At 36.0% G+C, this 22,327-nt stretch overlaps 1 protein-coding gene across 1 annotated transcript in view; it reads left to right on the top strand.

Moving 5' to 3' along the window:
* Positions 1-11,951, top strand: part of LOC5571499 — a 50,612-nt gene extending 38,661 nt beyond the window's left edge. Inside the window, exons 4-5 of the mRNA XM_001659699.2 lie at positions 10,710-10,773; positions 10,836-11,951. Of these exons, the coding sequence (XP_001659749.2) occupies positions 10,710-10,773; positions 10,836-10,981 (210 nt within the window). The 3' untranslated portion in view covers positions 10,982-11,951. The remainder of the gene's footprint in view (positions 1-10,709; positions 10,774-10,835) is intronic.
* The last annotated feature ends 10,376 nt before the right edge of the window (positions 11,952-22,327 follow it).

Below are 22,327 nucleotides of genomic sequence, written 5' to 3' on the forward strand. Positions count from 1 at the left end.
TGCTTCTCTTTCTTATATTCACCAGCTAATAAAAGTGAAGATTTTTGCGAAAATTGCGTTTACCTTATGCGTAAATTTGACAACTTTTCGAAACAATGATTTCAATGGTTAAGGATGACACTACCAAACATTCATGTCCCACATAAGTTCTGTAAGTGATATGAGCAAGGAAAATGCGGTTCTTACTTAATACGGCATCGCCGAAAACGATTCTGTTGTCAAAACTTTCATAAGTATGTTCAATTAGGCAACATTACCGAATTACTGTTAAGAATGTAACTTTCCCTTAGGAAATTGCCTACCTTTAGGCGTATTCCGTGGTTCGAGATGTTTTTAATTTTAAAATAACTCAAAAAGTAAATGACTTGTAAGCATTTGGCCTTCATATTCGGCTTCAGGGGTCATGATTTTAGTAAGTAACGACATTTTAAATATTACCGAACGTTGTTTATATAGATGATCAATGTTACCCCATATCAGCTAAATAAAAATATCACTTAAAACATTTTTTTTAACATGCTTAAGCCTATTAAAAAAACAGAATAAAGTATATAGTCACGAGCCATGGGTGGTAGTACTTGTTTTAAAAATATAAAATTTGCAACTATTGCATTTTTGAACCATATATTTAAGAAATATTCAAAAAAATGATCAATGTTACCCCGGATTACGGTATCAAATTTAGTGCTAGTATTATTATTTATTATACAGCCATTCCATGAAAAACCGATCTAGTGGGTTACCGAATTCCGTAAAAATTTGCTATTTTGTTCCTTATCCGAAATAAGGATACACGTGTTTTTGGATTTTTTTTATTAGGGTTACCATTTCCGAAATAGGGTGACCAAAAAAATCGCGACTTTGCAAAATTTTGATTTTTAAAAAAATTATAACTTTTGAACCGCTTGACCGGTTTTTAATTTTCTTGGACGAAATGAAAGCTAAAGATAAAGAAAAAAGATGACTTTTAAAGAATAATAAAAAAATCACAATAAATGGTTTTACTGGAAAAAAAATCGAAAATTTTCGTTTTTTCGTGTTTTGAAGGCTTCTGGACCACTGCTGTTCGGATTTTTTTTAAGTTAAAATCTTTAGCTTTCATTTCGTGAGAAATTTTGTAAGGAAAAAATTTGCCGAATACATAATACCTCTAATTTTATGCGTTTTGGAGTTATTTGCGAATTACTGCGGGCAGATATGTGACTTTTTTGGCATTTTTTTCTGCAGTCATCCAAATCCTGACATATGTTCCCATAAACCCAATGGAACCGCTGTATATTTCACGGTTTATGGACAAAAGGTTGAAAGGACAAAAGGTCGGTAGACAAAAGGTTGGAAGGACAAAAGGTCGAAAATCTTTTTTTCTAAGAATAATAAACAAATACTGGTATTTCTAATAATTTTACCTAAGTTTCATATATGTCCGCTTATAAATTGTCCAAATGTACTCTACTACGTCTGAACAACGTAATATAGCACTTGAGCAATATATAGAGAATTCAAATTCAGTTTTGAATGTTGTTTGTTTAAATTTTGATAGGTGTACGAATATGGAATTGGGTGAATTTAAGATACAAATTCAATACTTTTCAATACAATAATTTTATGACTGTTAAATAATAGATGACATCTATGGCCATCAATATAGATACAGCATTTCAAAATCAATACATCATTTAATATTTTTTTTACTTTTTTTGATGTGACGCCAGTGTTCTGTATGAATATGAAATTGGGCCACTGTATGTGTATAAAATGGATTTATTTTCTTCAAAATATTCTTGTTACAGTGCATATTTTTGTTTGGATTAGAGTGACCTACAGTATTGATATTTTTCCTAATATTTTGACAAAATAAAGATTACCGTAAACGGGGTAACGTTGATAGTTTTTTCGAAGAAAACTTGAATACTTGTGCATGCTGATTCAAAGAATTAAAATTTATATTTTGAAAACAAGTACTGGTATCCTTACTATCGACTGCAGTTGATATATTACCAAAAGATTTATTCTGAATAAATGTATAATTTTTCGTATAATCGAAAGACGGTTTTCTGTTTTGGGGTAACTTTGATAGTGGAGTATGAATCAAACAAAATTGAATGAATTACACAGCGCAACAAAAATGACATTTTTGCGTGTCTCAAGGATCACATTATGTGTCTCTAGTAGATTTGGGGTTGCTGAATCTGATGCCGTTCTCAGAAATTTCCCAGCACGTCACAATTTTTAGCTACAGGTCGCCAAAGTTGTATAAAACATTGAGATTTTATCGATGTTTACCTAAAATTTGAAGTATGTTTTATCAAACTTTTTCGTCATTTTTTCCATCTAGCATGCAAAAGAGGACTTAAACTTTCATTTTAGATGTATTTTGATTGAAAATGCACGATAAAATTTAGATTATACCAATTTTTTCAATATGCTTGTAGTCTCCATACTAAATTCTTCGTTTCTCTTATATGGCAAAATACAATACTTTTCTAAACCATCATAAAATAACTTTTCCGGGTCAAAACTATTACAAACTTTGATGATAAGTATTGTTATACTCATAAAGTTTGAATTCTGTGGCAAATTAAGTAAATAAAATTGCCTTACAAGCTGGAAAACTTGCATGCAAGTTGGCTGAAATAGTCAATTTTCGCATTTTCAACAACCAATATCTCAAAAACTAGACGTGCTATGATATTTCTGTAAACGGCAACGGATTCAGCAACCCTTCATTAAGTAAATAGAGGTATTTTGATGCTGGAGACAAAAACGTGTTCCGCAGTGTTACGGAACATTTAAAGGGCGTTGCATACCTCTAGGCGTTTAACACTATGTGGAAATTTCTGACTTTGATTACAAAAATTGTCCCATTTTGTACAAATGGTTTTCGCTAAATGATTTGAGACCGAATTCATGTTCTACTATAACTTGGCTGTCAAGGATAAGTGACGAACTAAACTGTTAAAATCTTATAAATTTTAATAATTTGCATATAAATTTTCATATTTACTTGATTCCAACGAAAAGAGCTTTGCCATGAAGTGCCATACTAATATTCTTTATTTTTGCATTTGTTTTTCGTAACTGATTAACAGAAACTTTGATATTTCGTTTAGAATGTTGTGGGTCTCGTACTATCCAAGTTACCCGCATTATCAAAGTTGGGATAACGGGGTGTTTTACGGTATTTAAAACCTTCAACATATGTAAAATAGCACTAATAACAAGTATGAGAGTTATATCATTCATACTATACATTATATGTTTTGTTTTGATAAGAGAGTTTTTTTCATTGATGATACACTTACCACAACATGGTGGGGCAAGTGGATCATTTGACGCAAATTTTCAAGTCTCTCATACTCAATACATAATAATCAGAAAAATCGAAACAAATGACGATTTGAAGTTTATAAGTCCCTCATTTGATATCTATAGAAAAAAGTTACAATTTCATTATTCATGTTAGCTGTACATAAAGATAAATTCAACTACCGTCGGACGGGGCCTGCTTTGGACACTCGCGTTCTGGATTGATTTGTAGCATAAATATTTATCTGAGCCGATTTGTGTCTTCAGTACTTTTATTAACCAATCTATGCTCTACAATCAGGCATGACCATTTTTAGAATAACATCAACAATAACAGGATAAACAAGAAAATATGTGAAAAATGTCCGAACAAATATTCGCAAGGTACAAATCATTTATTTATTTATTTATTTATTTATTTATTTATTTATTTATTTATTTATTTATTTATTTATTTATTTATTTATTTATTTATTTATTTATTTATTTATTTATTTATTTATTTATTTATTTATTTATTTATTTATTTATTTATTTATTTATTTATTTATTTATTTATTTATTTATTTATTTATTTATTTATTTATTTATTTATTTATTTATTTATTTATTTATTTATTTATTTATTTTACCAAAATTTTGAAAGAGGGAAAAACCCCTTTGAGTGTTTTCCACAGGCACAAAACCTCTTTATCTTTTCATATAACGTTATAACAGAAAAATTAAAACTAAAGGCTCCTACGGTAAAAATTAACCATAGCAGAGCCATAAACTGCAACATGGATCCAAGTTAAGTAATGGGGTATGGGGTGGCTTCCAAAACGGGATGAGGGAGGGGGTCTACTAAAAAAGAGTCCTTCTTCATATCTGCAAATAAAAACAAAAAAAAAACACACACACAAGCAGAAATATCAAATAATATATGAAATCTCATTCAAAAAACTATATAAAAGTTTAAGTATTTGATAACATTTCGTACCCAATATATCCCGAATAGATAATGGTATTGAATGTCCGTAATTTATTAAAGTGTTAATTAATGTATTCCTAGGCAAAAAAAACCTTGAACATTGAAGGACAATATGATCAATGTCTCCATAAGATTCACCACATTCACATAAATTAGAATCCACAATATTGATACGATATAAATGACTGTTACAAACATAATGATTTGAAATGCGTCGTGAAAATGAACAAATAAAATTTCTAGTTGCTGATATATTCCTAAACCAAGGAGAATGACTGACTTTTGGACAAATTGAATAACACCATCTTCCTTTATTACTGGAATTCCAACAAATTTGCCAATTATCAAGGGAATGTGTTTTAAATTTAGGATAATATACAGAAGGAAAAATATCACGATCGTAAATTATACCCGAACAAAACCAAACTTAGCCAATGAATCAGCCTGCTCATTACCATATATTTTACAATGAGCAGGGATCCACAAAAATTTAATGATAAATCCTTGACAATGTAAATCAAATAATAAATTTTTCAACATGAATAAAACATGATGAGTTTTAAAATTGAAAGATATAGTACTCAAAGCACGAAGGCAACTTAAGCTATCAGAACATACAATGGCAATATTTGGTGGGCAGTCCTTTCTCAAGTTACAATCAAAATATAAAGCAATTAATTCTGCAACGAATATGGAACATGGAGATTTTAATTTGAAAAAAATGAACCACAAATTCATTGTATACTCCAAATCCAGCGATGTCTTGAACTAAGGATCCATCTGTGAAATAAAATTGTGCAGAAGTGATTCCATCAAATTTACGCATAAATAGAACATTGGCAAAATGAGAGTATAGATGATTTGGAATTTGTTTGAATTCATGGAATAGAGAGAAATCGATCAAAGGTAGATAAGTGTAAATATTGAATTCAAAATTATAAAAACTATTATATGAAATTGGTGCAACATTTTCTGTTGAGCAAATAATATAAGATTCCAATATTCTGCTCGTCGGGTTAATTTCGAATAGTGACTTCAAAATATCAATAATTAGATGATTATTCGAGAGAAAGTTTATCAAAAATTTACAATTCAGTTCTTGAAAACGATTTTTAAGTGGTACGACACCGGCGAGTACTTCTGTTGATTGAGTATGAGTTGAATTCATAAGTTTCAAACAAATTCTCACACAACGAAATTGTATTTTTTTCAAGTTTCACAAAATGTGTATGTGCAGCACTTCCAAAAGTGAAACAACCATATTCCATGGCTGAACGGATAGTAGTTTTGTAAAGCGTAATTAAATCAGATGGATTGGCACTCCACCAAGTACCTGTAATAGTACGAAGAAAATTGATTCGTTTTGAACATGTCTTTTGAATTTGTTTAATATGAATGTTCCAATTTAATTTAGAGTCAAACCATATACCAAGATAATTAAATTCGTCAACTTGTTCAATTTCGATTCCATCAAGATAAAAATTAATGGATATGGTAGAATGTTTTCTCGAAAATATGATATATTTAGTTTTCTGAACTAAAAATGAAAATGCGTTCTCATGCGCCCATGGATCAATGTTATTCAAGGCACATTGCATAAAATGACTAATGACTTCTCTGTTTTTGCCACTGATAGAAATAACATTATCATCAGCAAATTGAAGCAAATAACAACCATTTGGAATAATTGACGCCATATCACTGGTAAATAAATTGTATATAAAAGGACTTAAACATGAACCTTGTGGAAGTCCAAAATAGCTATATCTTAATAATTTTGAATCTCCATTGTGAAAAAAGTTCATAATTTTGAAAGAAAATAACCTACATACAAAATTAGAAATCATATTGGGAATTTTTAAATTATGCATCTTTTCGAACAACAAATCGATTAGAACAGAATCATAGGCTCCAGAAACATCATGAAAAGTGGAAACTAAGTCCTGTTTTTTTTTATTGAATGAAAGTTGAATTTGTGAAGCTAAAAGTGAAACACAATCGCGAGTTTCTCGACCTCTCCTAAATTCAAATTAAGAAAATGAAAAAAAATATTATTCTCGGCCCACAATTCAAGACGATTTAAGATCATTCTTTCCAAAAGTTTACGCAAACAAGATAATAAACTAATAGGTCTCCTACTATCAGCTGAAGAAGGATCTCTACCAGGCTTTAGAATACTGATAACTTTGATTAATCGCCATTCATATGAGATAATATTTTGAGTTAGGAAAGTATTATAAATTGAAAGTAAATGGAGTTTTCCATCATCAGCTAAATTATTTAACACAATAAATTTAATGTTATCAATACCTGGAGCAGTATTTTAAGTAATTGATAATGCTTTATTAAACTCAACTAATGAAAATGAACAGCAAAGTTCAGGAAAATATTTTAGTGAACTATTTTTAAATTGAATGGAACGTAGGACAAAATCAGGACATATTTTTGAAGCAAACTCATGTATCCATTTTTCCGAATATTCTAAAACATTAGGAATGGTGGGATCATAATTTCTTAGATTTCTGGAAACAGACCACAAGGTAGATAAAGAAGTTTCACTATCTAAATTTTGAACAAAATTTTTCCAGTAATTTCTCTTTTTGGATTAAGTTTGCCTTATGAATTGTGCCTCAGCTTTACGATATAGAAAAAAATGGTTTCTGGAGCCTGATCGACGAAGTAAATTAAAAGCATCAGATTTTGTTTTCAAAACAATGGAACATTCATTATCCCACCAAAAAGAAAGGCGATTTTTTCTTTTTTTTATTTTGACAATCAATCAAAACAATCAATTAATAATTTTGAAAAAATTATTGTAATTTTCAATTGGAGATAACAATTTAACAATATTAATTAATGAAAGAGATACCAGATCAGAAAATGTTGTCCAATTTACATTTTTGCAAAGGTCAAGAGCATTAAATTCATGAACATAATTATTTTGGACAGGATTTTGAATTTTAATTAAAATTGGTAAATGATCACTCAATAGTTTTCCAAGAAGATTTCATTGACAAGCTATTAGAGCATAAAGATAAGTCAATACACGAATGATGATTTGGTGGTACAACAATCCTAGTAAAAGATCCATCAATGAGGATATGTAAGTTTAAGGTGAAGATGAATCGAAGCCAAAGTTCAAATTTTCAAGAGCACGGATCTGGAAAACCAAACATCCGATTAAGCTGAAAACTTAATGGATTGGTCACTAGCTGGTGTTGACCAATCGATTAGGTTTTCATTTCAAACGGATGTTTGGTTCTTCAGATCCGTGCTCTTGAAAATTTGAACTTTGGCTTCGATTCATCTTCACCTTAAGTCATCAATTAGTTCCATAATCAATGAACCTATACCATCCGTTTTCTCACTACCCCAAGCAAAATTATGTGCATTGAAATCACCTAATATATAAAATGAGCTTGAGCTTGAGCTTGATTGGCCGTCCGTGGATGCTACTCCAGTATCGCCAGATCAGCTGCGTTTACACAAGGAACCAACTAGATGACTGCTTGGGACTAACAGGCATCCTCAGTGTATAAGTGTTGGTGATCTTCTATTTTTAGGCAACAATGGTGCCTGCCACGTCAGAATGCTGACCAATGTGGGGAAGGGGGAGGAATTGATGATGCATTATACTGGCTCCAACGTAGACCGTATATACCCCTGCATCTAAAGCCAGTTCATGCGGGAGTGTATGGATTGGGGGAAAGGCATGGCAGAGAGGTTTGATTTTGTGGTTAGCAGACTGCCTATGTATCAGGCGTAAGGAAAGGCTTGCGCGTGGAAGAATGGAAGAGTTAGGGAAACGGTTTCTTGTCCGTCTCTGGTTCTAGCGTTTGCTATGAACGAATAGTTTGAGTGTGATAGATTTAGAATGGAAGATAGAAGCAAGTGAGAGATATACAACTACAAAGTACAAGGAAAGGGACGGGCCTGGGATTGAACCCATGACCAGAAGCAGAAGCGGTAGCCATCAGACCACCAACCCCGTCTTATAAGGAACAAATTTACGTATTTCTAATACATAAATGATCACCTCTGTAAGAAAGTAATATTATTTTGTTGATTGTACTTTACAAACTATTATTTGAAAAAAAAATCGGAATGCTCGAAAAATCACATTATTTTTCTTATTTTAATGTTTTTCAACTTTTATTACAACTTGCAAGTATTTTTTCATCACCAAACAAGAATTAGACTATGTTTCCCCAAATAAGAAAGATTTTAAAATAGATATTGGGTTATGGAGAGAAATTTCACTCTCACCTGATATCGACTAGTGGAGATATCGAGTTATAGAAATATCGACTAAAGGTGAGCACGATGTATGGAAATTTGAAGGGATCGAAAAATCCATCGAGTTATAGAGTATATCGAGTTATAGAACATCGAGTTGTGGAGAGTCGACTGTATTCTTTTTGTAGTCCAAACAGTTTACTAAAGCGTTTTTCTGTGAAACCAACAGTATGGAGGCTAGAATTTTTCAAATAAATTGCATTCAAAAACATTTCCAATAAGTTATTCTTGAGTCAAAATGATCGCTTTATACATGGAAAACACATATACCATACCGAAAACATATGTAAAATTTAATCCTAATCGAAGATTATCGAGCGATTTCCAATGATTCAATGACTCATTCTGGATGAAATTCGTCAGTAGAAAATCATGAAATACAGTCGATGGGGTGAGATTGAATGGCTCTAGGGGTGAGATTGGGTAAAAACTGAAAAATATAATTTATGAAATACACACCATTTTAATTCTCCTGTGCAAAGTATTACGCATGTATTTGAACCTCTGTTGTTAAATTAGCAGAAGGTTGAAAGTCTTTCCAATACACTTCACTCGTATATTCCGAAATATATTTGTGTTTTTTTTTCACAAACAATAATTTATTTCGATGGGAAACTGAATAGGCTGTTTGGCGACGAGGATAAGACTTTGAAGATAATTTAAGGAAAAAAATGTATGTTGACTTGATGCAATCTTTTTTGGGTATTGCTTTTTGCGTTTGACGTGCAAATCTTGCTCGAATGCGTTCCAAATGCGGTAACACAAACTAATCAAAGGATACTTAGCAACCATGATCCATATCACCGCCAACCTAGCAAAGAAAAACGATCTTTGACTTCACTTCCTTGTTGAAAATCTTACCGCATTTGGTGTTCCCGCATTTGATGTTTCCATTTCAAACGCACACACCAATATAATTGTACTTTTAAGCGTGTTTATCATCGATGTGAAACACCATAGATATGCGTCTTGTATACATCGTATTGCATCAATATTTTTCAGCTGTGAATGGTTTTGCAATCATAATCTCAAAAACAAGTTGTTTTATTGTCACCCCCAACGACGATATGAACATCAAGTTACCGTTTTGATTCATATTACGGACACTTAAGGACTCAGGGAAATATAACCCAGCATAGAGCATACAAAATAAATCATTCTGTATGATTCCTTAGCGCTATCGAGCGTCGGAAGCCCTTTACTTTCGAACGATGGGTGAAGAATACGCTTCCACAACTTCAATAATTTTAAATAAATGAAAATGTGTGGCCTTTTCATGATTCTTATTCCGGACGCTTCCTCACTTTTGCCTCATATTCCGGACACTATGAATTGAATTCCGGACAGCTCATGATAATCATTAATGGAACAGTCAAATCATCAATCGAAATCGTTAAACCACCAAAGAGACATCTAAGGTAGTCGGGCATTATAAATTTTCAAAGATATTTATTGAAAAAGTTTACTAAAACGAGCCTTGAAATTGAGAACTTTTGAACAGCAAAAATTGAAACATTTCGCGTGAAATGTTTCCCATACAAAGTAGAGTGTCCGGAATTTGAAGCTGTCCGTAATATGAATCAAAACGGTATATTTGACTTGATTATCTTGACCAAGCTGAGTCATAAAACATAATGTTTAAGGCAAAGTAGGCCGTCATCGAAATTTGTACGCGTCGTTGATGATTGTTGCTAATTCATCTCACGATTCCGAATCAAAGAAAATCAGTTGGTTTTGCACTGACACAGCTGAAAAAGTATCAGCATACTTTATGCATGTAAGCGCGTATAGTGATACATTTTCAAGTCAATATAAACTATCAAGACTGAGTTTTATCAATTTGAAATACAAGCTGAAAAGTCATCATTGATGCCAAAACGAATGACGGACAACTTAGCCTTAATGGGTAAAACCTATCACAAATAATTTAGTCAGCTGCCATAAAATTTTCAATGAAGATTTAATTAATTGTTACGTTTCGAACGTAGGCACAGGTGGAATAAGTTAGTTGGGGCAGATTTGGAATGGAAAAAAAGGACAATATTAAACAGATAGACAGAAATCCCATAACTAGTTTTCAATATGTTTACACTTAATCAATCGATTAACATCACGTCTCATCTCGTCTTCTTCGTAGAGATCATCACTCTCAAAGATGTCCTTGGGTCTGCAGTCGACGATGACATCTGTCTGCTCGGGAGGTATGGGATTAAAATTGACTTTATAAATAGAATTTCCCATAAAACACGAACTTTCCCCGCAGGATATCCCGGCTACACTCGCCCCAGGCAGAATTCCGTTTTCGTGGGGCCGCACGTGTTTTCGCCACCGCAACCGCCCAGAAAAACACGTTCTGCTGTCGACATCCACTCGATGATACTCAGCGAGGGCGAATCGGAACCTGTCTAGCTCCAGCCGAACGCCTTCCATTCCTCCAGATGAACTAACAACAGATGAGCACGAAAAGATGCATCCTACAAAACATTTCAATATTTTTGTATCGTGACATACCGATGATATATTTATATTTGACTTTCCTTTTTTTATACACACAAACCGTGTTGAGAGTCGTTAGCTGAAATTACCAACAGAATTTACCCTTGTTGAATATGAAGTAAAAAGTAGATCATTTTCTCTCATATTGAAAGTGTTGTTTATACTCATACCGTTTTACGACCAAACTAGACGTTATTTCTAGAAACTTGAAATGGTTAAAGCATGCATTCTTCGGTAGAATTCAGACGGGTTTACGCGTGTGTAAGAAACATTCACAAATTATGATATACTGATATACGGAGAAGAGTAAATTCTAAAAATAGCCTATTATTGATGATTGGGATCCACTACTAGGAATAATGGCGAGTAGTATACACATCTACGGTTTTATACACTTTCATAAGATGCATTTATCTCAAGCAGAGCGGGTTTGCGTTTAGAAATGTAGTCCGTACAAACCTGATGCTTCATTCGTTTGTGAGAGAACTAATCGAGCAAACCAATGCGCAACAATTTTTGTCAATTTTAAACAACGTAAACCAGACCTAATACTCAATCTACATTGTAAACCTTTCCAAAGTTTTAATGATATTCATTAGATACTTAAAAGATAAACTACCCGTCTGATAAAAATTTGTTGGATTAAATAAACGAAAAACATAATTCAATCCCTAATGGCCATATAATAAAAAAGTAAATAATTAAGTTGTACATCATATTGATAGGTGTCTAAATAAAATCCAAAGCTCTTATATTAATTGAAATTTCCTCAACAAAACAAACGTAGCAACATGAGAACGTTGTATAACTAGAGAGTGATTGTTAACAAAGACTAGACCAAAAGAAAGAATGAAAACTTTTAAATAGATTCGTTCATAAACCACCCAGAATATTGATCATTGTCCGAAAGCATTTCCATCATGGGGAAGAATATACCAGAACGCATTGTTAAAGCTTTTTCTGAAATGTGTTCTATTTTCTTACGGCGAAGGTGTACTAAGTCCACTTTGATATGTAAAATGTGCATTAAGAACTTACGAACGCTACTCAGTGTTTGTAGTGAGTGTGCAAGCAAAAATTAACATTTTCAGCTTTGTATGACTTTTGGATGAAACAGTAATGTAAGTTTGCGAAAGGTGATGCAGAAAAGATAAAACAAAGTACTCAAACAGAAGATTTGATATTTTTATCTGAAAATAGTTTGTTGGGAGCGGTAACAAACTACATGGTTTTTACGCCACCTTTATATCACTACTGAAAAAGCTGAAATTTTCACAATACAACATTTTTTTCGTAAGGATGAGAAGGAAGACATGGGCCATTTGATTTTGAAACTTTTTTCGAATTTTTAACCACCCATTGGAAAGCCCCATGGGGCTGTATTACCATCATATTTTTCACAACATTTCGAACTAAGCGTTTTTATATTTAAAGTCTATGAAAAACATACCGCTTTGAATCACTTAAGGCCTCAGTGAAGCATAACTCACCAAAGAGAAGATAAATCGTCCTGTATTATTTCTCAGCGTTGCTCTTTCAATAGTAATCCCCAGAGTCAAAATCATTCAATGCATCTTCTTCTACCAAAGAGCTTTTCCATACCATATATCACAAAATCCCCTCATTATTTCCAGAGTCAGAAAGTAGAGAAGGTTGGTAAGTAATTAATCAATGAGATTGACTGATAACAATTTGTATTGGTAGAGGGAAAAGGCAAACTACATAAAAGGACACCGCTAGACAGTCGGGTGGTAGACCATGACTATTTACCCAATCCCGGGATAAACAGCTCGATACGTAATATGTATCGTACAAAATTAATTTCGAATATTGTTTGGGTAACAAACCATCCAAATAGTGAGAAACATTCCTCTGGAGCCGAATTCTCAAAACTGATTTTCGATGGAATTTAAGTAATATATAAATTAAACGGCTGAACCTACTTGATACTTGATGGGCCACAAGTCACTACATTGAATCTATATTGAATGGATAATCCTTTTTCACTGGGTTCAAGGTTTGAGAGACACAGCCTAGGATCGAGTAAATTTTCCTAATATGTTAACGAGAGTTTTGGGATTTTTCTCCCCCTTTCCGCTAGTCATCATTTCTCCACTATTTTGTACAGAACATCCCCTTCGCCTCCCATCAAAGTGGACACGCAATTATGAACGATTCTACAGTATATTCAAGGGATTTTCAATAAACCATGGTACTTCTAAATAGAAAGCCGGTGAGTTATTCATTTCGACTATTCTTATCATTTTTGATTCCTTTTTTTGACTAGTTCGTTTATTTGGGGCTCAAATGCGTGCAACGCTTTACGGAGCCGAAATTCATTTTTTTTTATTTTTTATTACATACAATTAATTTTTTTTTTCAGTTGAAGATTAATATGGGATGGAGCCAGGGTTCTCGTGGCAACTCGAGGTTAATGGTCACAATTTAGAAAGGGAAGGACATGGTAAGTATTGGGAAAAGGGTTCTCTGCAGCTCATCCGGGAGAGCGTGGTAGCTCTTTTATCGTGCCATGGCGTTGGTACCAATTTCTTGCCGGTATTCGTCTGCCGGATGGCCTGGATCCTCAATCTAACACAAAAGGGACAACACAGAAAAAAAAACTGGAGAAGAGAACACAAGAGAATTAAAATCTTGAACAAAACAAACGAAGGAAATCGTAAATAGCGACCATATAAATTAAATCTCTAACTGGAACATAGGGTTGTCTACCTCGGGCCGCAGGGGTATCCAAAAGTTGCGCTCTGGCGGCGTCTATATCAGGGCACTGCCTAACTACGTGATCGAGGTTAATCCTGTGTAGATGTGCATCTAGCGAGTAATGGTTGGACATAAGTCTTGACATCACGCGAATGAAATCTCGACTTACGTCCAAACCTTTCCACCAGGCTCGCAAGGAAACTCTAGGAATTATGGAATGTAACCACCGTCCCAGTTGGCCATTTAGCCAATCGCTTTGCCAACCGTGAAGAGAACTTTGACGTACTAAATGAAAAAATCATCGAGTGAAACTCGTCTATCATAAATCTCACCTTCTTCAGCGCCCACCTTTGCGAGAGAGTCAGTGTTGATGGACTCACACTCAAATCTTAATCAATACGCTCTCCCGTGAGAGCAAACTCATTTGAGATCTGCTTCGCAAAACTCACGCTTGAGATTTTGATGCAAAATCACTCAATCATCTCAAACCGTAAAAAATGATTTCGTCGCAAAACCAGCCAAAAACTCGTGAAACCTGAATGTTGTTGTCTACTTTTAAATTAGAAAGGATTACTACAAATTTACCAATCTAACAAGAAATTTTTGCCGTGTGTGAGTAAACTGTGGAAATACGAGACAATGAGTCAAAATGGTGAGCCAACCCATCCATGATTTTTAGACTGCTGAGTTGCGTGATTGACAACTCACGCATGAAAAATCTCAAGCGTGAGTTATGGGAAATTGAGATTTTCACAACACTGGAGAGAGTCCGCCTTGTCATAAATTAAGCAATGTGAGGGGACCCATATAGAGGTAATCTTATATGATCTTTCGACCAGTGCACACATCTTATCTTATCTCTTATTTTTGTAAGAAAGTAAGATGCATGCTTTACTGTAACAGGTTTCATCGATCGGAGTGCCTCAATAGAACTGAGACTATTCGAGAAGATAAAGAAGTTGTCTGCAGGCATGTTTGAGATCATCCCCAAAGCGAAGTTGATTGCTGCCAGCTCAGCAATATAAACCGTGCATAGTTCCTGAAGTTTTCGGAAGGCAGAAGAGTTTTCATTGAAGACACTGAAGCCAGTGGATCGATTTATACGTGACCCATCAGTGAAATATCTCCTGTAGAAATCGACATTCTGGAACTTTACGTTGAAAATACGTGGAATAGTTATACATCGAAATTGATTTGGAATTTCATTAATAAGGATGGTACACAAATTATGTCACGCTAAATTTCAAATTTTTTTGACCCCGACTATTCCGATGGTCTTCTGGAGTTGTTCAGTAGCTCAAGGACTATCATTATTCTAGCCAAGAGATTCGAGATTTGACCACCAGGCGGCGCTAGTGAGCATAGAATTTTTGTTTTGCGGATAGCTCAGGATCCTGACCACTTAGAGAGATGGCGTCTTCGGCAAAGTTGTTCAGTAGCTCAAGGACTATCATTATAAAGGTTATGAGATTCGAAATTTTGCCACCAGGCGGCGCTAGTGAGCATAGAATTTTTGTTTTGCGGATAGCTCAGGATCCTGGCCACTTAGAAAGATGGCGTCTTCGGCAAAGTTGTTCAGTAGCTCAAGGACTATCATTATAAAGGTTATGAGATTCGAAATTTTGCCACCAGGCGGCGCTAGTGAGCATAGAATTTTTGTTTTGCGGATAGCTCAGGATCCTGACCACTTAGAGAGATGGCGTCTTCGGCAAAGTTGTTCAGTAGCTCAAGCGCTATCATTATAAAAGTTATGAGATTCGAGATTTGGCCACCAGGCGGCGCTAGTGATCATAGAATTTTTGTTTTGCGGATAGCTCAGGATCCTTCCCACTTAGAAAGATGGCGTCTTCGGCAAAGTTGTTCAGTAGCTCAAGACTATCATTATTCTAATCAAGAGATTCGATATTTTGCCACCAGGCGGCGCTAGTGAGCATAACATTTTTATTTTGCGGATAGCTCAGGATCCTGACCACTTAGAAAGATGGCGTCTTCGGCAAAGTTGTTCAGTAGCTCAAGGACTATCATTATTCTAGCCAAGAGATTCGAGATTTTGCCAGCAGGCGGCGCTAGTGAGCATAGAATTTTTGTTTTCCGGATAGCTCAGGATCCTGACCACTTAGAGAGATGGCGTCTTCGGCAAAGTTGTTCAGTAGCTCAAGGACTATCATTATAAACGCTATGAGATTCAGAATTTTGCCACCAGGCGGCGCTATTGGGCATAGAATTTTTGTTTTGCGGATATCTCAGGATCCTGACCACTAAGAGAGATGGCGTTTTCGACAAAGTTGTTCAGTAGCTCAAGGACTATCATTATAAACGCTATGAGGTTCAGAATTTTGCGACCAGGCGGCGCTAGTAAGCATGAAACTTTTGTTTTGCGGATAGCTCAGGATCCTGGCCACTTAGAAAGATGGCGCCTTCGGCAAAGTTATTCAGTAGCTCAAGGAATATCATTATTCTAGCTAAGAGATTCGAGATTTGCCACCAGGCGGCGCTAGTGATTATGAAACTTTTGTTTTGCGGATATCTCAGGATCCTTCCCACTTAGAAAGATGGCGCCTTCGGCAAAGTTGTTCAGTAGCTCAAGCGTTATCATTATAAAAGTTATGAGATTCGAAATTTTGCCACCAGGCAGCGCATAGATTTTTTGTTTTCCGGATAGCTCAGGATCCTGACCTCTTAGAAAGATGGCGTCTTCGGCAAAGTTGTTCAGTAGCTCAAGGACTATCATTATTCTCGCCAAGAGATTCGAGATTTGGCCACCAGGCGGCGCTATTGAGCATAAAATTTTTGTTTTGTGGATAGCTCAGGATCCTGGCCACTTAGAAAGATGGCGTCTTCGGCAAAGTTGTTCAGTAGCTCAAGGACTATCATTATAAAGGTTATGAGATTCGAAATTTTGCCACCAGGCGGCGCTAGTGAGCATAGAATTTTTGTTTTGCGGATAGCTCAGGATCCTGACCACTTAGAGAGATGGCGTCTTGGGCAAAGTTGTTCAGTAGCTCAAGCGCTATCATTATAAAGATTATGAGATTCGAGATTTGGCCACCAGGCGGCGCTAGTGATCATAGAATTTTTGTTTTGCGGATAGCTCAGGATCCTGGCCACTTAGAAAGATGGCGTCTTCGGCAAAGTTGTTCAGTAGCTCAAGACTATCATTATTCTAATCAAGAGATTCGATATTTTGCCACCAGGCGGCGCTATTGAGCATAACATTTTTGTTTTGCGGATAGCTCAGGATCCTGACCACTTAGAAAGATGGCGTCTTCGGCAAAGTTGTTCAGTATCTCAAGGACTATCATTATTCTAGCCAAGAGATTCGAGATTTTGCCCCCAGGCGGCGCTAGTGAGCATAGAATTTTTGTTTTCCGGATAGCTCAGGATCCTGACCACTTAGAGAGATGGCGTCTTCGGCAAAGTTGTTCAGTAGCTCAAGGACTATCATTATAAACGCTATGAGATTCAGAATTTTGCCACCAGGCGGCGCTAGTAAGCATGAAACTTTTGTTTTGCGGATAGCTCAGGATCCTGGCCACTTAGAAAGATGGCGCCTTCGGCAAAGTTATTCAGTAGCTCAAGGAATATCATTATTCTAGCTAAGAGATTCGAGATTTGCCACCAGGCGGCGCTAGTGATTATGAAACTTTTGTTTTGCGGATATCTCAGGATCCTTCCCACTTAGAAAGATGGCGCCTTCGGCAAAGTTGTTCAGTAGCTCAAGCGTTATCATTATAAAAGTTATGAGATTCGAAATTTTGCCACCAGGCAGCGCATAGATTTTTTGTTTTCCGGATAGCTCAGGATCCTGACCTCTTAGAAAGATGGCGTCTTCGGCAAAGTTGTTCAGTAGCTCAAGGACTATCATTATTCTCGCCAAGAGATTCGAGATTTGGCCACCAGGCGGCGCTATTGAGCATAAAATTTTTGTTTTGTGGATAGCTCAGGATCCTGGCCACTTAGAAAGATGGCGTCTTCGGCAAAGTTGTTCAGTAGCTCAAGGACTATCATTATAAAGGTTATGAGATTCGAAATTTTGTCACCAGGCGGCGCTAGTGAGCATAGAATTTTTGTTTTGCGGATAGCTCAGGATCCTGACCACTTAGAGAGATGGCGTCTTCGGCAAAGTTGTTCAGTAGCTCAAGCGCTATCATTATAAAAGTTATGAGATTCGAGATTTGGCCACCAGGCGGCGCTAGTGAGCATAGAATTTTTGTTTTGCGGATAGCTCAGGATCCTGGCCACTTAGAAAGATGGCGTCTTCGGCAAAGTTGTTCAGTAGCTCAAGACTATCATTATTCTAATCAAGAGATTCGATATTTTGCCACCAGGCGGCGCTATTGAGCATAACATTTTTGTTTTGCGGATAGCTCAGGATCCTGACCACTTAGAAAGATGGCGTCTTCGGCAAAGTTGTTCAGTATCTCAAGGACTATCATTATTCTAGCCAAGAGATTCGAGATTTTGCCCCCAGGCGGCCGTAGTGAGCATAGAATTTTTGTTTTCCGGATAGCTCAGGATCCTGACCACTTAGAGAGATGGCGTCTTCGGCAAAGTTGTTCAGTAGCTCAAGGACTATCATTATAAACGCTATGAGATTCAGAATTTTGCCACCAGGCGGCGCTATTGGGCATAGAATTTTTGTTTTGCGGATATCTCAGGATCCTGACCACTAAGAGAGATGGCGTTTTCGACAAAGTTGTTCAGTAGCTCAAGGACTATCATTGAGCAATTCTCGCTGAAACCAGGCCGCCATCGGCACCCATCGTTAGAATTCCAATTTTATGTCTCTGATCGCTAGCTTTCGATAAAACTTAAGGGTGGTCCTTTTTGTTTTCTCAAATTGGTGGACCCCTCGTACGCCAGCTAGCTGAACAGTTTGCAAAAAAGCCCATTTTTTGATAAATCTTGGGTATTTCTTTACGTGATATGTCTCATATTTCCCTTGGAACACATACCAAACTTAATGGCATCGTATAGAGAAAGGATATAGCTTTCATTTGAAGTTTAAAAAAATCCGGCGGCCATTTTGAATTTGGCCGCCATCTTGAATTTTGTTAGAAAAATCGTTTTTTCACCATTAGCGCACCGCTCGTTTTGAATTCTGAGATCACCATCAGAAAGCTGAGGAAAAATTGCGTAAGATAGGCTACAGAAACTAGGTGTGCAATGGTATTTACCCTATGAAATGAACGATTTTCTAAAACATGTTCCACGATTTTGACGTATATGGCGAGTGCAATCAATGCAAACATCATTTTTGGTACAACAAAGATACAAGTTTTCAATAGTTGGTGTATTTTTCGAGTCAGATGAAGAATAGGAGTATTATTTTGAGTGAAAAAATCTGGCGGCCATCTTGGATTTTGACGCCATCTTGGTTTTAAGTAGTAGAATGAGTTTTCACCTTGATAACACTCAACATGTTGAATTTTAATGCCACCGTTACACTTACTATTCTTCTTGTTCTTCTTTTTCCTGACGTTACGTCCCTACTGGAATAGAGCCAGCCCCTAAGCTTCAAAAATAAATTAACAAGTAGAATTTTTTAACGCTTATTTGCCACCTGAATGATTGTTCTGCATATCTGCGAGTTGAAAAATAGCATTAATTCTTTCATTTATTTGGTCTAAAACCATTGATAGAAATGAACAATCTGTTGAACAGCCTAAATAAGATAAGAAATAAAGAATCTGTTTGTTTTTTAACGGAGATCTTTAATTAATTAAACATGAAGAGCGCTGAGATGGTAAAAAATCATTCTACTGCTAAAAACTAAGATGGCGTCGAAATCCAAGATGGCCACCAGATTTTCCAAACTCAAAATGATTCACCTGAGTTTCGGCATTACGTCCACATTAGAACAAAGCCTGCTTCTCACCTTTCAATTTCGCTATTTTTCACATGCATGTTGGGTGTTAGCAAAAACAATACTTTATGATTCAGAAAATCGAGGATTTTTTTTGCTTAAAAATTTAAGATTTCCATTCTAAATAAATGCACTGTTGGAAATGTTTTACGTTTAAACTACAGATATTACCACAAAACTTACTAATGTCCCAACGCACAATTTATAAACTTCATTCGATGACAAAAAAAGCATATGGTAAAAAAAAAATTTGTTTATTTCAATCAATGTTTTTGGACGGTTTTTATTCATTAAATTTATTTATTCATAATAACTGAATTCAAAGATATGTCGAAGAAATATTCTGTTATTAAAAATCGTATTATAAAAGAAAATTCCTATTTAATAACCTGTATTTATAACTAATAAAGCTGAATATCAGACTCGGTTCCACTAGGGACGTAACGTCAGGAAAATGAAGAATAATAAGAAGAAGAGTATACGTAACCTTGTTTTTATTGGTAACCTCTAAATTCGACATGCTGAGTGCTATCAAGGTGAAAAATTCATTCTACTAGTCAAAATCAAGATGGCGTCAAAATCCAAGATGGCCGCCAGATTTTATCACTCAAAATAATACTCCTATTCTTCATCTGACTCGAAAAATACACCAACTATAGAAAACTTGTATCTTTGTTGTACAAAAAATGATGTTTGCATTGATTGCACTCGCCATATACGTCAAAATCGTGGAACATGTTTTAGAAAATCGTTCATTTCATAGGGTAAATACCATTGCACACCTAGTTTCCGTAGCCTATCTTACGCAATTTTTCCTCAGCTTTCTGATGGTGATCTCAGAATTCAAAACGAGCGGTGCGCTAATGGTGAAAAAACGATTTTTCTAACAAAATTCAAGATGGCGGCCAAATTCAAAAAGGGCGCCGGATTTTTTTAACTTCAAATGAAAGCTATATCCTTTCTCTATACGATGCCATTAAGTTTGGTATGTGTTCCAAGGGAAATATGAGACATATCACGTGAAGAAATACCCAAGATTTATCAAAAAATGGGCTTTTTTGCAAACTGTTTAGCTAGCTGGCGTACGAGGGGTCCACCAATTTGAGAAAACAAAAAGGACCACCCTTAAGTTTTATCGAAAGCTAGCGATCAGTGACATAAAATTGGAATTCTAACGATGGGTGCCGATGGCGGCCTGGTTTCAGCGAGAATTGCTCATTATAAACGCTATGAGGTTCAGAATTTTGCGACCAGGCGGCGCTAGTAAGCATGAAACTTTTGTTTTGCGGATAGCTCAGGATCCTGGCCACTTAGAAAGATGGCGCCTTCGGCAAAGTTATTCAGTAGCTCAAGGAATATCATTATTCTAGCTGAGAGATTCGAGATTTGCCACCAGGCAGCGCTAGTGATTATGAAACTTTTGTTTTGCGGATATCTCAGGATCCTTCCCACTTAGAAAGATGGCGCCTTCGGCAAAGTTGTTCAGTAGCTCAAGCGTTATCATTATAAAAGTTATGAGATTCGAAATTTTGCCACCAGGCAGCGCATAGATTTTTTGTTTTCCGGATAGCTCAGGATCCTGACCTCTTAGAAAGATGGCGTCTTCGGCAAAGTTTTTCAGTAGCTCAAGGATTCCAGATTTTGCCACCAGGCGGCGCTAGTGAGCATAGAATTTTTGTTTTGCGGATAGCTCAGGATCCTGACCACTTAGAAAGATGGCGTCTTCGGCAAAGTTGTTCAGTAGCTCAAGGACTATCATTATTCTTCGGCAAAGTTGTTCACTAGCTCAAGGACTAACATTATTCTAGTCAAGAGATTTGAGATTTTGCCACCAGGAGGCGCTAGTGAGCATAGAATTTTTGTTTTCCGGATAGCTCAGGATCCTAGCCACTTAGAGAGATGGCGCCTTCGGCAAAGTTTTTCAGTAGCTCATGCGTTATCATTAAAGAAGCTATTAGATTCAAAATTCAGCCACCAGGCGTCGCTTGTGAGCATAGAACTTTTGTTTTGCGGATAGCTCCGAATCCTGACCACTTAGAAAGATAGCGTCTTCGGCAGAACTGTTCAGTAGCTCAAGGCCTATCATTATAAAAGCTATGATATTCAAAATTTTGTCACCAGGCGGCGCTAGTGAGTATGAAAATTTTGTTGTTTAGGTATATCAGGATCCGCTCACTAGCGCCGTCTGGTGGCAAAATCTCGAATCTCTTGGCTAGAATAATGATAGTCCTTGAACTACTGAACAACTTTGCTGAAGACGCCATCTTCCTAAGTGGGAAGGATCCTGAGCTATCCGCAAAACAAAAATTCTATGCTCACTAGCGCCGCCTGGTGGCAAAATTTCGAATCTTTTAACCTTTATAATGATAGCGCTTGAGTTACTGAACAACTTTGGCGAAGACGCCATCCCTCTAAGTGGTCAGGATCCTGAGCTATCCGCAAAACAAAAATTCTATGCTCACTAGCGCCGCCTGGTGGCCAAATCTCGAATCTCTTGGCTAGAATAATGATAGTCCTTGAGCTACTGAACAACTTTGCCGAAGACGCCATCTTTCTAAGTGGCCAGGATCCTGAGCTATCCGCAAAACAAAAATTCTATGCTCACTAGCGCCGCCTGGTGGCAAAATTCCGAATCTCTTAGCTAGAATAATGGTAGCGCTTGAGCTACTGAACAA

Source organism: Aedes aegypti, chromosome 1 (genome assembly GCF_002204515.2).
Source record: "Aedes aegypti strain LVP_AGWG chromosome 1, AaegL5.0 Primary Assembly, whole genome shotgun sequence".
Classification (NCBI taxonomy): domain Eukaryota; kingdom Metazoa; phylum Arthropoda; class Insecta; order Diptera; family Culicidae; genus Aedes; species Aedes aegypti.